Genomic DNA, 17202 nt, shown 5'->3' with positions numbered 1-17202 from the left:
CCCTCCCATTAGCCGGCTAGAGACATTGACATGAAAATAGTAGGCTTGTGCTTCAGTAGCTGTGGTGCCTCCCACGGTCTACCCCAAAGACCCACTTTCCTGTACTGGCAGGGAGCAGACACTGGTAGATCTCCAGCCTTCCTGCTGTCTTCCTCCAGTGTAACATATGCCACATAGCTAAGGGCAGACTCCAGCTTTATAGAGTGATAACTGCCAACATCTAACTTACCTAAGCTCTTTCATGTTATTTGATAAAAGAGCAATTTATGTCTTTCCCGTTTGTAGCTAAAAATAACAGTTAAAAAGTGTAGAGTGTTGTTAGTCCTGGGTGGTGCACTAATTAGTTCTTTGCTAACTCTGCTTTATTGCTGGCAATGATTATTGTCGAGTAATTACAGGGTTCCTATGAGTCTGGCTTCCATTTCCTCTGTCGTGTAACAAGGGTAAGGAAATGAAAAGTGTCAGTACTATGGATACCCAGTGTTATTTCTGCCACAATGGGATTTTGTGTTATAGGGAACAGTTATTTTGCACAATGGTTTTAATAGCTGGAAACGGACCTAGGTGAGCTGCAGAATGGAAAACCTGCATTTTCACTACATTAAAATTCTGTTCTCTGCTTGAAAGAGCACATAAAACCCCCACGGCCTTCTATAAAAAAATGTGTGGAAAGGAAACTAGAGACTTCAGCCAAAATGCTAAAAATAATAACTATACCAGCATAGCCAAGTTGTCTGTTCCTTCCTCTCTCCAGTATGAACGAATAAATGTTTATGTACAGCTATCATGTAGGAATTGCTTTAGCGTGATTTCTGTGTGCTGCTCCGTAGCTGTACGAACTGCAGCTTTCATTGCAAAGGGGACTGAACAATAAAACCCCAATGATTTGTGTGAAGGAAAACCCTGGAAGCATTTAATTTCAGATATCCAAAATATTTCAGTTCATCGGTTAAAACTGTTTGCTCTGTAATCTTCCCTTTCTGTTTTCGAAGTGTGTTTAGATGTGTACATGCCAAAGTGTGTAGAATATCCACATGCTGCAAACCCAATCACTCCTGTCTGCAGCCACCCGGCAGCAGAAGGCAAAATTGGGTGAATCAGAATCAAAGATGCTTGGGAAGGCAAATAATAGTTAAATACTTCAAACATCTTCGAAGATTTGCACCCTACCAGTAAGGAAATTTAAGTATCCTTAAAATTCTGGCCTTTGAGTTCACTGCTTTGATATTGAAAGTTATGTGCATCTATTCACTCAAATGAAACAAAATTTCCGTCATGTGATGGATGATGGAAACTGCCTGAACAGTTGTCTGAACAGTAGCTCCACTGCTGCTGTGAAAAAGAGACTTTAATTTGACTTTCCCACATTTAGTACTGTTTTTTAGAAGTGTTTGGAAGGCACTTTCATAAAAATGTGCGCCTTTGTGAAGACAGAGTGAGGAAAGATTCTTTTTTTAGTTAGAGAGTAATTGTTTCCTTTAATCTCTTTGTTTTTCTCATGACTTTCTAAAGATCAGCATACAGCCATGTAATTAGTGGCTCTGGATCACGCTGAAACACCCACTAGTGTGACTGCACTGTTTTTACAGCACTGCACAGTCAAAGCAAAGGGTAAAATTTAGTTCACAATAGCATCTTTACATAAGTGTGTGCTATTTCTTCAGTCACTGAAATAATTTTAAAAAGTAGTAGAACCATCAAACAATGGAGGTTGTCTGGTCCAACAGCCGCTCGTGGCAGAGCCAACTTACTGCATCACATCTGGCACTGACCTAGGATCAATCTAACCCCAAAAAGGAAGATGGACCAAACTGAGAAAATCCAGATGAAGAAAATAATATTTGTGCTCAGTATTAGTTTGCTGGTTTTTCATTTCTTCATGCAGTCATAAAAAGACATCCTGGCAGCTTTCATTAGTAATATTTTTGTAGTAAATGGCAACTGGAAAAAATGTTAAACAGATATGGGTTTTTGATGTTTAATCCTCTCAGAAGTAATAACAATAAAAAAGCAGATATCCACAAATTCTGTTAACTTTCATTTTATAAATGATTTTTCAGTACAGTCTTAAGGCAGGATGAAATGTTGATAATGTTGATGTACTCCAATGATAATAATTACGATATAGTTATGAATCTGAAGAAGTCATCTGGGTGTGTAGGTACAGCTCTTGCCTGTACTTTCAGGCTCATGCCAGCCCTCCAGCTACTGGATTGTATGTAGATGACAATTTCTTCCAAACTGTGGGAAGAACTGACATTCTGCTGTTTGGGGTTTAGTTTCTTCAGAAGAAATACACAGGACACCTTTCTCAGCAGGCACTTTCACGGAAAGGGCTAATAAGGAAACAGTGGGATCTAAAGGCAGATCTGCCTGTAGAGTGAATCGGCTGGTAATGGCAGATAACACTGATAACATCAGGTGGGAGCTCAGCGCTTTGCATGGCTTTCACTGTGCACAAGCCACGGATTCGGACCTCTGTCTTGAATGCTTGAGCTCTTCTGTGTGTGCTGTATCTTCTCAATGTTTCTTGCGCTACAAGTTGCTCATCTCACACAGAATTCCAGAAGAAAGTGCTTTAATCTTAATTTATGACAAACAAGAACTGAGAAGTCTTTTATATTAATACATCAAAGTATTATCTCCAAGGGGAGTTAGTTTCGTATTAACGTTCAGTGTTTAATATAAATTCACAGCATGAAGACCACCTCGGATGCGTAGAGATTCTCTGATGTGTATCTGATTGCCCACATGTAATTTGAACATCTACAGCCCATGAAGGGTATAATCAAAGAATAATTAATATGCTGATAAGGAATTATGTTTTGTTCTACTTATCTGCATAATTCAGAGAGAAGGTTTACAATGGCAACATCTATCTTTTGGGATATTGTTTACATTTTCACTGAAATTATAACATGAAGCATTCTCCTGCATTCCATAGTGCCTTTCATCTCATGAGTTCCAGTTACTGTCTGACCCCTTAAATTCTGTACCGCACACATGCAAACCACATTGCGTATTGTGGAAAAACTAGGTGAGGTGTGGAAGTCTGAAACTTGACCTCTGGTTTAGGACACTGAGCTTGAAAACCCTGACTTCCAGAGACATTAAATCTCATGTCTTTAACTGAAGTTACGAGTACACAGGAGAGGTGAAACTAATGCTCAGACCAGCACTACGTCCTCTTGGGAGCCTTCTGAATGTCAGGCCACTCCAGAGACCTTGTGCATCTTGTATGCTGCTTGAATTCAAGCTACCTGCAAATCTCCCCAAGCCTTGCAAGAGATGACATTTTTCAAAACCTTCCAAAGACAGAGGGTAGCTGCAAGCTGCATGTAGTGGCGTCCAGCTGCTGCATCCAAATTAAAACCAGATCTCAAGGGCAGAGTACCAGGCAAAAAGCCTTGCTCAATTTATGTGCACTGAAGAAACAGGCCTTTTGTGTACACATCGAAGAATTTACTGTTCCTGTAATTAAAGTATTAGCAATCTAATCAAAGAGTTCATCCAGGTACAAAGATAGTAGCACTCCTAATTCCACGTATAAAGTTATGGCAAGTTTCCAGTAGTGGTGCAGTTGGAATTGATACATATATACTTCCTATTAGCTACACCTCTCCCCGGTGTTATGCTTACCCTTCCTATGACTCTCTGGGTCCTAAAATCAATGACGCTAGTCTTCCTCAAGAAGAGAAGGGGTGCAGAGGAGCTTACAGCAAGTCTTCATGTGAAATTCTCTAGTAGGAGAAGTATGATGTCACTGGTGGAGATTTTCTCCTCCTCACTGTTGGGTCAATTTATGGTTATTTTTGCACATTTCCTGAAATAGTCACAGGATCACAGAATGGTTGAGGTAGGAGGTCGTCTTGTCCAAAACCCCTGCTCAAGCAAGGCCACCTATAGCTGGCTGCCTAGGACCATGTCCAGACAACTTCTGATTAGCTCCAAGGACAAAGACTCCAACACCTCCCTGAGCAACCCATACCAGTGCTCAGTCAGCCTAACAGTAAAGTGTTCCTGATGTTCAGATGGAGCCTCCTGTGTCTTAGTGTGTGCTTATTGCCTGTCACTGGGCACCACTGAGAAGCTCCTGGCACCCTCCCTTCAAGTATTTATACGCATAGATGAGATTCCCTCGAGACTTCTCTTCCCCAGGCTGAACGGTCCCAGCTCTCAGCCTCTCCTCATCTGTCAGATGCTCAAATCCCTTAATGATCTTCGTAGTCCAGTGCGGAACTCACTCCAGTAAATCTGTACCTTCTTTTTACTGGGGAGCCCAGAACTGGACCCAGCACACAGATGTGGCCTTGTCAGTGCTGAGAAGAAGGGAAGGCGCACCTCCCTTGACCTACTTGCAACACTCCTCCTTATGCAGCCCTGGATGCTGCCTGCCTTCTTTGCCAGAAGGGCCCATTGCTGGCTCATGCTCTAGCTGGTGTTCACCACACCCCCAGGTCCTTTCCTGCAAAGCTGCTTTGCAACCTGTGAGCCACTCGCTCTTTCACGCTTCAAAAACAGTGATCCATAGAAGATATATAACATGAGTATATAACATGAACATATAACATGAATAGGTCTATGTAGGTGCAGTGTTTCAGTGGCTACTTATTATTAATATCTATTAGTTATGGAAGTGTCAATGGTATATTGTAAAAATGGCTTATAGTAAATCTTCAAGCAAAGCACACACTTAAAGGTTTTCTAAACATCATCTGGCCTCAACATTTCTCTTCTAAATATAAACTTGGCAGCTGTGTTGGTCTTCAGGCCATTCTTTGGTCCATGCTATGTAGAAGTTTAGATGCCGCCTAGATCTCTTAACTTGGAAACCCAAAAGCAGAAACTCATAAAATGAGAGTCTGTTTTCGAAATTTGTCCCATAGTGACTCTATGAGTCACCAGAAATTTTGGAATAGATCCCAAGGGATGGGATTGTTATCCCTTCTCTACCTAGTTGATAATGTTCCTTCCACATTAAAAATACAATATATTTTATATTATAGCCATTAAAGATTCACATTTTCCATACCTTTATCCAAACACATTTTTCAGTGGACATGCAGTGCTCATGTGTTGAAGCCCTGCTAATTCTCAAGTCAGCAGTGCTCAGCTTTCGAACGGCAGGCCAAATAGGTGGGAAGGGCAGTGTGGTGCTGGGGAATGGGTGGGTGGTGCTCTGTCCTCCGAGTCTGTGCTGAGCCAAGACTCATGGGGGCTGTCAGCAGGCATGAAAAGGAATATAAATCCTAATAGAGAAGGGGGAGGATGTGAAGAGAACCGAGCCCTTAATCACTTCTGCCCATTAGCAATACCAGAGTATTTTTCATAAGACTAAAGGGAGGCAAGCCTGGTGTCCTTGTCAGCTCACTATATATATATATTATTTGAATTTTATCTATCTCATAAATCCCGTTAGTAGTTTCAGCTGGATAAAGTATTCTCCTTGTTTCTTGTCATAAACTGCTGCAACGTTCTTTTATGCAGCTGCCACATTTCATCCTAATGCAGCTGTGTTTCACCCAGGGATGAAGTGATCCCTATATATAACTTTTGCATCAGTTTTTATAACGGTTTAAAGTGCCTCAAGATGAGATGTGGGATGCAAGCTATTGTTTTATTAGTGTCATCACAAAGTGCTGCATTGTACAAATCAATTGTAAGCTAAGAGGAAAAGTGGTTTTGAAGTGATACTTGAAGACAGGGAGTGATTTTTTGGGGTTAGGAGGGATTTAAAATCCCACTTTAGGAATTTAAAAGGAAGATGGCAAAAAAAGGAAACAAACTAACATCGAGTAAAGTTATATTAACTACGTGGACATGTGGGACAGTGAGTAGCAAAAATGTCAGAGAAATGGATGGCAGAGTGTTAGTTTTAAGTGACTGGAGTGGAATCAAGATGAGGAGAAAGGGAAACCAGCAGTAAATAGAAATGATCATGATGGTAAGCAGCAACCAAATACCTGGAGACGACACTCAAAGGAGGTACCTGAATCTCTTGGTTTTATCACATAGCTGAGCCATGTAACATGGATGTGACTTTTCAACACCAGTTGGCACTATTAAATGTCTTTGCTGTGGCATTAATGTTATGTCTGAGACCTTCAAATGTTAAAAGACAACTACTTGGTGTCCAAATCTCATTGCATTCTCATATTTAGGAACCTGATTGTGCTGAACACCCTGTACCTCATCAGAGGGAGTTACTTAGAAGTCTACATAATGGGAGAATTCCCTGGGGAACAGTTGTTATACTAAAGTCTCTTGGGGACCGTGAAGGCTGCCTGGAAGGGTGGCTAATTACTCTGAATTGGGAGTCCCTCAGGTTATTTCTTCCTCCTGAGGTCTTTGTGTGTCCCTGCTGGCTTATTTTTCTGGCTGCTTCAATGGCCCCTGTGAGTCACCTCTCAGCTTAAAGAGCTTGTAGGGTGTAGCACATTGTACAAAGGTCTCTCCCACAGTGCAAACTGTTAGTGTTTTCCCTGTTGTCGAGATGCATAGCTGCCTTCATATTGTTAGCATGAGTGAAACCATTGTATTATATACCTAGCTCTGATGAGATCTAGATGTAAAAAATATTAATTCAGGCATAGTGTTCCCAGTCCTGTAAAGTTTTGTGCCTGGTGAACCTGCTATAAATCTCAGGCCTACCAGTTTTACCAGTATCCCATTAATTTAGGAAAGGAATTCAGCATAGTCCTTTCACCCAAAGGGGAGTTAAGTTCCTAACTCCTTGCCAGAATAAAACACCTTTCTTCTTGGGAAAGGCAGTCTTGCTCAAGATAAAAGGCTGACAAGAAGTCTCCCAGCTGGGCTGTGCAGAATTTGGTTAAAGTAGGGAACAAAACATTTGTCACAGTGGTTGAAAGAAACAGTTTATATAGTCCCACACTATGTCTGAGCAGTAGAAATGTCAGTAATTCAGAAGGAAAAGCTATATAAGGGGTCAACTAACCAGGAAAAAATAATCTCATAGCACTGCCTTCAGTTTGGTTTCATTTATTCTGTTCCAGAGAGTCCTTTTCCGAATCTGTGGTGATAGGAGTGAGTGGTCAGATAAGACTCCACCTCCATATTGAGCCCACTCATCTCTTGATCCCAGTGTCCTCTGGCAATGAGTTTTATACATTGATTTAAAAAAAAGAACAATTTTATCAGTTCAGATTGCTTTCCTTCTTTTTTATTCCTTCCTTTTCATTAATCTCTCTGTCCTTGTGCTGCAAGGTAGAGTGAATAAAAGTTCCCAATTTCCTATTTTTGTATTACCCCTGATTTTTTACCCATTTATCATAAGCCTTCCTTATTCATCTGCTTTCCAAGGTAAACAATCACAATCTTTTCATCTCTCAGTGTATGAGGGTTTTTTTCATGCCCATAAATAATCATGCTTCTCACTTTCAACCTTTCTAAGAAGTCAGAGTATGAATGGACATCATCTGACTATTATTCACCAAGTGTAAAGAATTACACATAAAGAAACTACTCATGAGCTTGAAAGGATCTTTTTCTATTGACATTTAAATTATATTCAGCCACAGTAGTTTAAAGGGTCTATATTTTTTTTGTATTACTACTGGTACCACAATATTCTGCAAAAGCTTAAGGTCTATTAAAATAACACATTGACAGCTTTATTTGTTCTTTGCTTGCAAAACATAACCTTGTCTCTAATAGTAATTATATGGCATGATATAAAATAATTGCAATGAAATTCCACTTTTGAAAACCTTATTATCAGGATTTATTTAAGAGTATGCACCACAGTGTAGTAAAATAATATGAATTCATTGTATGCTTATGTTTTACTTTATTTATGATGTATTTGTACTATAAATGGTAATTTTACAGGTGTATGATCCAATTGCCTTTCCATTATTATTGGAATTCTTCTGGAACAGTGCTTTAGAGTGGAAGGGAATAGGGTAAACCATTAGACCTCTACCTAAAAGCATTCCCTCAAGTGGAGTTCCCAAGAAATTATGCTAAAAGCCTAAATAATTTCAGAGACACCGATATCCTCTGCTCAAAAATTTGTATCATCCTATAAATAAAACTTCAGCATTTTCCCTATTAAAGAATTCTGGTGGGTACAACGTAACCTGAAAATGTTACAGAAAATTGTATCTGCCTTTATTAAATTGCATGGTACTTTTTCCTTGGGGGTTATGAGAAGCTTTGTATTTTTCCATGATCTACACCAACCTGCTTGCAGTAGGGAAGTGAGACCATAATCTAGTGCTTTAAGTATTAACCTGCTCCTTGCAAGCTGTAGATGTGAGCTTCTGTTTTGCTGTGAATTTCCTATGTGACCTTGGAAAGTCATCTTTTCTCATATATGCGAATGTTTTCCTGTTCTTTACAATTTACCACCTCTACCCTACTGCGGTCTAATTTCTCATCTCTGAAGTAGCTTTGCAAATGCCATTCAGTGGAAACCTGTCAGCCTTTAGTGTTATGTAGTAGCTGAGTGACAATGGCGTCATGGGCTTAGGTATCTAAGAACTTCAGAAATTTGGGATTTGGTCTGTCTAGACCAGATTTCTAAGGTATTAATAACTTAGGAGTCATATAGCCATATTTTTATGGGCAGTTAAAGGAGTCAGGCATCTAATTGCCACCAATCTTGTCTCTAACCTGATTATGCATTTTTGAAGTGCTTTAAATCTCCATTTGTAAAATAAGAAGAAGAGTTATATGGATAAATATCTTAAAGACTATGAGATGTAGGGGCAGGAGAATAATGAGGGTCATTGAAGTACCTCAGACTGGGCTGCAAGAAGAAGCTGAAACATGCTGGACCTGTTCTTATACAGCTTCAGCCTGAACTAGCTTTCCTGGATACCCTATCTGCCCTCATGAGTGCTCTTCCGGGAAGACATCAGGTGGTGGCATGGCTTGTTGGTGATATGACAGGTGTACAGGGCAAAAGGAATGCATCAAGACCAGTGAGGCAAGGCTGACGCTCTCCCACAGAGTTTCTATAACTACCTTGAGCATGTCTCAGATTTAAGACACAATCAATATTTTCTCCCCAGGAGTATTCTCTGGCTCACCTTTCAGAGGTCCACAGTGGCTCCTGAGAGTAAAAGGTGGTTTTAAACCCAGGGTTGAGCTGAGCCACCAAACTGACCCTAATATGCCAGGCAGATGTTGCTCTGGAAGATGCAGCACAAACTCTGTCATCCCAACAGTTTTCCCCCTCTTGAAGGAGAGAGTAAGACAAGGACCAAAGGTTAATGTAAAGCATAGCACCTGCAAACCGTGTGAGCTATAACCAAGCTGTTACTCTGCCCCCAAACAACGCTTGCAAGAGTGAGACCTCTTATACCTAACAGACCACCTTGTGATGGCCACTGGAGCTCACTGATGGATGGTAAAATATACTCCTTTCCAATGACTTGATTAATCATTTTCTCTAACACTGCCAGATATTTTGTCGTAAGACTTAATCTTATTAGATTAAAGTGGTTGCAATATAGGGGGAATAAAAAAGTGAGCATAAGCAGTGATTTCTTACAGAGATAAATAATAAAGGTTATCATATAAAGTTGACATAAACATAATAGATGGGGTAATTACCTACCTTATTTATTCTAGTTGCTATTTGTTTCACTGCATTGTGCAAAGGGATATCTGAATCTTAAATAAAAAATATAGTTTAAAAAAAGGGGAGAAAAACCAAAACAGAAGATAGAAGAGACAGAGGGAGAACGGCAGAAAGGCAGAAGCAAGATAAAATGCTGATGTCTAGACAGGAAAAAGGAAAGGACGGTAGTATCTAGGTCTTAGCACAGATATTCGTGGAAAGTGATAAGGTTCCAAGCGAGAAAATTAATTTACTTATTTATTTTATTTACTTGCATGATTTTCTCTTGACAGAGCAATTTTCTCCAAACAACTTCTTAGACAGTTCTCTTTCATGTGAGAAAGGACTGCCTGGTGATTTGGTTTTCTTGGGCTCATTAAAATGCAGCTAATGTGGACTCAACAGGACCCTTAAAGAATCTGAGTCATCTTGCTAATCCAACAGCAGACCATTACTGGTTTTGGTGGGGGTTAGTTTTCTGCCAGCTTAGAGGGTTGAGCTAGATCTCTTGAAGCATTATCCAGGAGCTGGTGTGGCATAAAGGGAAGCAGGAGAAGGAGCCAGCCAGTGCGGGGACGGCAGGGCAGGGTGTCCCCTTTGGTGGCAGCTGGCTGCTGGGGTCTTCCTCTGGTGTTGGGCACCATCAAAGCTGTTTGTGAAGAATCAGAGGAAGTGCTGGGAGAGAGAAAAAAGACTGCAAGCAACCATCTCTGTTTCAGCCCCAGAATAGCCAGAAAACCTACATGGTCTGTGGGAGGCAAGCTCAAACCTGCTTAACACTAAGCATGGGCTGAAAGCCGCATCCCAGCTGTGCTCTGAATATTTGTCAAATTTCCTGGGTGAACCTCTCTCTCCATATTTTGCTCTACTTACTTACATTTTAAATAAATATAAAAATGAATGAGATTTGCACTTCACTCTTTACTGTGTGATATCACCTTTAGGCTACTGTATCAGTCTCTCTGATAAACATTTAATTTAATACACAGTGGGACAACTCGAGGAGGAAAGATTAAAAAACAATCCCATAAGGGGAAAAGAAACAAAAAAAAGATGGCTTGGCTGATCAAAGAGGAATTTCACAAGGTTTTAAGTCCCTGCTTGCATATGTGCACTGAAAGATTTTGGTGAAGCAGGCAGCAACTTCTGGGGGGCCTCTGAGGTGCAATGTGAGCAGGGGACTTTGGACATACCTCCTGGGAAAAGCTGGTAGATGAGGGGGATACGGAGGTCATATGGAGATCATCACCCCCATCTCGCCGGAAACGTGGCTGGAGGGCTTTTGTGCCTGTGGATCTCAGTTATAACTCGCTATGAGTTATAACTCGTGAATCACAGAATCACAGAATCACAGAATGTCAGGGGTTGGAAGGGACCTCTGTGGGTCATCTAGTCCAACCCCCCTGACGAAGCAGGGTCACCTACAACAGGCTGTGCAGGACCTTGTCCAGGCAGGTCATGAATATCTCCAGAGAAGGAGACTCCACAACCTCTCTGGGCAGCCTTTTCCAGTGCTCCATCACCCTCAGAGTGAAGAAGTTCTTCCTCATGTTCAGACAGAACATGGAAATGTGAAATGCAAAAAAGAAATTTGTTTTCTGTCTAGCTTCAACTAAAAACTGAAAAAATCCCTGAGAATTTTCAAGTATTGTGAGACATATTGATGCTTGTCAATATTTGTAACTGAATTATCATCTAGACTTAATAGTTAACGACTGTCATTAACTGCTGCCCAAGCGAGTGGAAAGCAGTAGGTAAATTATCCCTGACTGTTTTCCAGTCAGCAGAGCAGGGCAATAGAGCACAAGCACAAACCCACCATCAGATGTGCTGGGGTGAGCAGCCTTTTGGTCACGCCCAGGGAGATGCTGCCCGTGGGTCAGTGGTGGCTTGCGTGCTGCTGGGAGGAGCTGTGTCTCCTGCCAGCCCGTGTACACAAGACTACGAGCCATGTCCTCTCTCAAATCACTCTTGTCAGTGTGACAGCCCTTCTTTGTGCTGTTGACAAGCTGCCTTGGAGTCACCTGTGAACACATGTAGTTTTCCAGGTCCTTCAGGCTTGTGCCAAGACAGTGCAGTTGCTGCACACTGGTGCAAACCCCTGCCTTAGCCTGGATATGGGAACAGTGCTGGACCAACTCCACCAAAAGTATTTCTGCAACCCTCCACTGACAGCTTCAGCAAAGTCTTTTTGGTGCTGTACTCATTCCTTCTCAAAGAAGTCTTCACTGATTTCTTAACTAGAAAATAACATAAAGCAAATATTAGAGTATGTGCACAGAAACAGAAGGTTAAGCTGAGCATCTCAAATTGCGGTTTAAGCATTACAATATCCAGTAATGAAAGAATCTGTACTGCATTCTGAACTATAACTTGAATTACATGCCCAGAGCAAGATAATAGAAATCACCTTTGGTGTCTGCTGGGGAGTGAATCCTTGGTTGCGCCTTTTCACCTAAACTGCAGGAGCAGCCAAGAGGGAAATGGCTCAACAGGTGCCTTTAGCCAGTGGAAACACACTCATAGGAGTAAAGTCATATTTGTGGCTGGGCCAGCAGCACATTGCACTTCTCTTCTTCTGCTGTCCTCTGAATAAGACTGAAAATGAAAGAGGGAAGGGAGGGAATTGGGCACTGATACATGTCTGGGACCCAGTATCCTGGAAGCTGACTTAGCAAATCTTGTTCAAGGCTGAATCTGTTTGTTTGAGGTGATCATTCAGAAAATGAGAATATTCCCAATAGATTCCTTCATGGAAGATGTAGTCAGAGATTTGAAGGCAGAAGTTAATCCATCAATAGTTTTTGAATGGTTGCGGTGTGTTACAAACAGCCTCATACTGAAGAAATAAAGAAAACAAATGCATGCGATTTACTTCCTTTGTTATTCCCTGCAATTATTCACCCCTTGCAGCCTGAGGTTTTTTAGATCTCACTTGGGCTACAGGAATATTCTTCAGCAAGCTCCTCCGAGCAGCCAACTGCAAAAAACATTGAAATGTGATAAGCGTATAAGAGCATTAAATGGTAGCATTCTCCATCACCCACAGCCTCCGTTAGTTGTGCTTCCAGGCCAGATGAAGCTAGAATGTACGTACAGCTGTTCTGAGTTTTAAAATACATTTTGAAATGGGATTGATTCATCTGTGTTTCATGAGATTGAATTAAGCAAAAGAAAAATGTATAAAGATTTGTCTTTTTTCCAAGCATTTAATAAAAATATTCAGTCTCACTGGAACATAATAGAGATGTGCTTTCAGCACACAGATGTGCAGTAGTGAGAGCCACTTTTTATGTAAGCTGCTCATTCTTTTGTGCGGTGTTAAGAACTGAATGTACTTTCATACTCCTTTTTTTGGCCTTGACATGAACTAATGTCAAAGCAAATGAAGACCTGGTGGTAAATCCTTTTCAGCACTGCTAATGATTTCAGCCATTGCGGAGCTGTTACTGGCTGTCTAATCGTCTTTGGAAAATTGGGCTTTTGACATATAGACCTTGCATTCTGAATTTTGATTTCTGCAACAAATTTTAGTGGCATGACTCAGTATTCAGAGGATCAGAAAGGTGCGTGGGTCACATGCTGCAGAGTATATTCATAGCAAATTTTACGGTAAGCTTCAGTGGGTAAAGTCTTAAGGGGTAAAATGAGTGATTTGAACAGAATTACACAGCAAAAAATTCATGCCAGCATGTCCTATCTATAAAAATGCATTTTAGTAGAAAATATTTTCAACTGGAATTTTTTTTTGCATGCAAGGCAGAACATGCAGAAGAGCAACTGAGCCTGATTTTCTTATTCCAGTTCCATTGCTTGTATTATATTTAGGGTTTTGTATCATGGCTGCCTAGATTTTGCAACCCTAGATGTGCCAAAAACCCTTGACTCATTCATTCAGGTTGAATAATAAGCAACCTAAAATGTCTACTTTCTTCAACAGCTGCACACTCCATTCCTTCGTGTTTCGCAAATGTAAGAGGTGCAGATACGTTTTGACTTTCATCTTGTAAACAGAAACTGTTGAAGTGGCAGATCCTGACCTAGATCTGGGCAGTAAGGAGATGTTGCCCAGATTTTCCCAGCAACCCAAATTTATCGGGGTGAGCCTCCATTTTCTGTTGTTCCTCCAGTTGCTCTAGGAGCAGCTGAACATGCAGCAGCGCCGGTGCCTGAGTGGCCAGGCAGAGCTGGACCTGCCACACTGCTTTCAGGTCTCCATAAAATGAGCCCGCGCAGCTCGATAAAAATCGCAATACCCTACTGTCAACATACGTTGGTCATCTCAGAGGTTGGATGCATAAACGTGTGTTTAACTGCTGGAGTGTACAAAGCCTGTTTCACTGGAGACACTTCAATATTTCTCCTCTGCTTTCATGTAGCTGACATTTATTTACTGCTGCTTTAGGAATTGTGTGGAGTGGATCTGCCTCTCCTGTGCAAAAAGCTGTAGGTCATATGTAGTCCCCCCCTCAACGATGATTTTCTTCCATTCCCTCATGCTCACCTATCCCTACTGTCACCCCCAAAATAAGGAGGAACTATTAACTTGTCCAGCTGATGATTCCCCCACCTCCTCCATAGGCGTAGGATACGTCTTACCCAGTGAAAGCTGTTTGAAAGGGGAAACCTACTCCAGCATCGGCTGTATCCATACTTCTAAATAGTGCAGAGTCAGGGACGAGACGACACAGACTGATTCCTCTCCTCACTGCTTAGCACTAGCCTGCTCAAGAGAAGATTTGTCTTGATAGATAACTGAAACAGTCCAAAAGAGGCCTGGAAATGGATTAAAATTAAAGAGTGAATGGATTGGGGTCCAGTGCTCGAAGCTACTGACTGTATCTGTTCTATTTAGCTGCATAGACATAGCCATAGCTGTTTATCCTCCCTCTGTTAGTAGCCACAAGAGAAAAGCATTGTCAGTGGTTGATTTATCCCACCTAATTTAGACAATACTTTAAGGTGAAATGAATCACCCTTTGGAAGTAACTGTCTCTCTATTGACTGTGGAGGGAGTCTACACAGTGGAGTTCAAATGGCTAAAGGTGGGAAGGCATATCCTGCCTGTGCAATTGTTGCTTCAGTAACACAAGTACTGCGCTGGGGTTTTCCTGGCAGAGCTTTCAGTGGCTTTCACTTGGGATTTTACTCTGCAAGAAGTGTCAGAGGAGGAGAAAACACAGTGCATGCTCCCTGACATCCTATTTCCACCCTGCTTCATCTTCATCTCTCCCCAGTGACTTACCCTTGGGGGAGGATAGAGCACAGGACCACATACCTGGCTGAGCACCTTCTCCTGTTCCATGGAGATGACAAACACTTCATCCTGGTCACCAAGTGGCTATGCAAATCCCAGAGTCCCATGGGGGTGGGGGATTTCTCTGAGGGACTATTTTATTTTCTGATACTATAACAAAATACTTCAGAGTGATGACAGTACTTTTAAGCAACAGACACTACCAAGAATCTTTGCTATTTCCTTGCAATTAAAAGGACTTCTAATGCAAAATAGCAAACTGTGAACTTTTATCTTTTCTCTTTCTGTTCAGAAATCGAAGCAAAGGAAGCGTGTGACTGGCTACGTGCAGCTGGATTTCCCCAATATGCTCAGTTCTACGAGGGTAAGTAGGTTTTTCTCCTCTTTGTGCAGTACTGAAAGTGCACTGGGCTCTTGCCAGGAGAGCTTGCAGTCGGCCAGCTCTACATTTGACTGAGTTATGGCCATGGCTGGCTGCTTCACAAAGCCTCAGCTGCTGGAATCATACCAGTGCCTAAAGAAAAGTAAGATTCTTGCCCTCATAGCCATGGGAAAAAAAAAAGGGGGGGAGAGGGGGCATAGTTTGTATAAACCTTAAAGTTTAACAAAAACAAGTACAAAAAATTCAAACACATATGTGTCTTTTTTTTTTCAAACTTCCTGAATTATGTCTAAAATAAGGTTGAAAGCACTGAAAGTTACTGAAAATTTCAATTTTACTGAAAATAAGAGTGAAAAGCTCTGCAAGGTTATGAAAAGTGAATAATCTGAGCTGTGTTTTAGATTTGCAAAGCAAGAAAAGCCAATATTTTGGCACTGACTCAAAGCAAATGGCCGTGTCCCTGTCGTAGCTGTAAAGTTCATGCCCAAGGAAGTGGCATCCCCGAGGGCAGGGCGAGTGGTTACACTGCTGCTGCATTTGGGAGCAGTCAGGGACTGGGGCTGGGGTTTTCCTGCTCTCCCTAGCTCAATGCTGAGAAGGAAACTGCAGCTGATCCTCATTTTTCCCAACTTACATATTCTCTCTGCCAGAGACACAGAGCCAGCTCAGGCCCGCTCGGGCTTATTAGCCGAAGCACAGCTCTGCCAGACGCCGCTGGACATCTTCCAGGGTCAGCTTGGGTCTGGAGGCAGCACGGCTCCACACATGGAGCAATGGCCAAGAAACCTCACGGGTCAGAGCCAGCTCTGCTGAGAGTAGGCTGTGGTGCCATCCATTGCCGTGCATGAGGCTGGGGGCAGTGGGGACCATTATGCTGAGGACACCCTCATGGCTTCTGGTGGCCAGCTGAGGTCCCTCAAGGCTTGGGTTCTGGTTCCTGATGGGTTTCTTGGGTGGCTGGGGACTGGGAGCACCATGCAGGGATGCTCAGGTGGCTCTGTAGGAGCCAGGCAGTCTTTGTTAAACCGAGCAAGGAAATGAGACTAATAAACCTGCCAGACCAAAGCTAACATAGGTTTGTGTCTACCACAGTCCCTGGGTGCCCAGCAATACCTTTTCTGTCTGCCTTGTAATGAGAGTATCTCAGATCCCTACTCTCCCAGGTAAAGGAGAACCCGCTGCCTGCGAGACTGAAAGGGGTGTTCCATCCAAAAAACAACCTGTGCTGGGCTCCCATAGTTCCCATACTGTCAATACGAGCTCTAGACATGTATCTGAAAACAAGGTCCTTTTTACGTGCATCTATTATGTCAGTGCTAAGCACTAGTGTCTGAAAATGCTGGCTGTGGTTCCTGCATCCCAGCGTCCTGCTGCGGTACCTAAGCATGGCAGAGCAGTCTGGAGAGCAGCCACAGCGCTGGAAGCCGGCCCACCGTTACAGAGCCCCTAATGTGTTGCAGCCATGTCACTTTTCATTACAAATGTCAGCTTCCAGCATGCTAGTCTGGCTTTTTAGCTAATATTGGGGTTATTATTTAGCTCATTTTCTGTGTCTCTGTTACTTGAGTAACCCTTTGTCTGAAATTGTTGTTATTGGGACCTGTATTAAAAGCAAAAGCGCAGAACATCTCTGTTTCATGGGAAAAACAGTCTGTCAGCAAATTAGTCATTAAGTCACTGTGATGGGAGTGGAGAACCTTGTTGCTCATGTGGATAAAGAAAGTGTGTTGGCAATTCTCTGATCTCACACATTTGTGCTAGGCGCTAGAGCTAATGATTGAGTATCTTATTAAAGCCAAAATGAAATTATCTTGCTATGTCTTTGGTGCACAGGACATTCAACCATACTTTTAGTAGAAAAAAATAATAAAGTGACTGAAAAGGGAACCAGAGCTGAGTGAAATCGGTCATACTAGATTTCACTGAGCAAGCACATTCAAAGCATTTTAGATGTAGATGAAGTATATTCATTTGAAT

The 17202-nt window shown here is 41.9% G+C and overlaps 1 protein-coding gene across 4 annotated transcripts in view; it reads left to right on the top strand.

Annotated features, from left to right (window-relative positions):
- The window catches only part of STARD13 (StAR related lipid transfer domain containing 13), a 267832-nt gene that overhangs the window by 213258 nt on the left and 37372 nt on the right, over window positions 1-17202 (top strand). For all 4 annotated transcript variants that reach the window (XM_075420301.1, XM_075420308.1, XM_075420324.1 and 1 more), the window contains one exon: window positions 15136-15207. In XM_075420301.1, coding sequence (XP_075276416.1) covers window positions 15136-15207 — 72 coding nt within the window. The remainder of the gene's footprint in view (window positions 1-15135; window positions 15208-17202) is intronic.

This window comes from Opisthocomus hoazin, chromosome 1 (assembly GCF_030867145.1).
Source record: "Opisthocomus hoazin isolate bOpiHoa1 chromosome 1, bOpiHoa1.hap1, whole genome shotgun sequence".
NCBI classification, from domain to species: domain Eukaryota; kingdom Metazoa; phylum Chordata; class Aves; order Opisthocomiformes; family Opisthocomidae; genus Opisthocomus; species Opisthocomus hoazin.
This window is presented reverse-complemented; position numbering and strand designations above follow the sequence as displayed.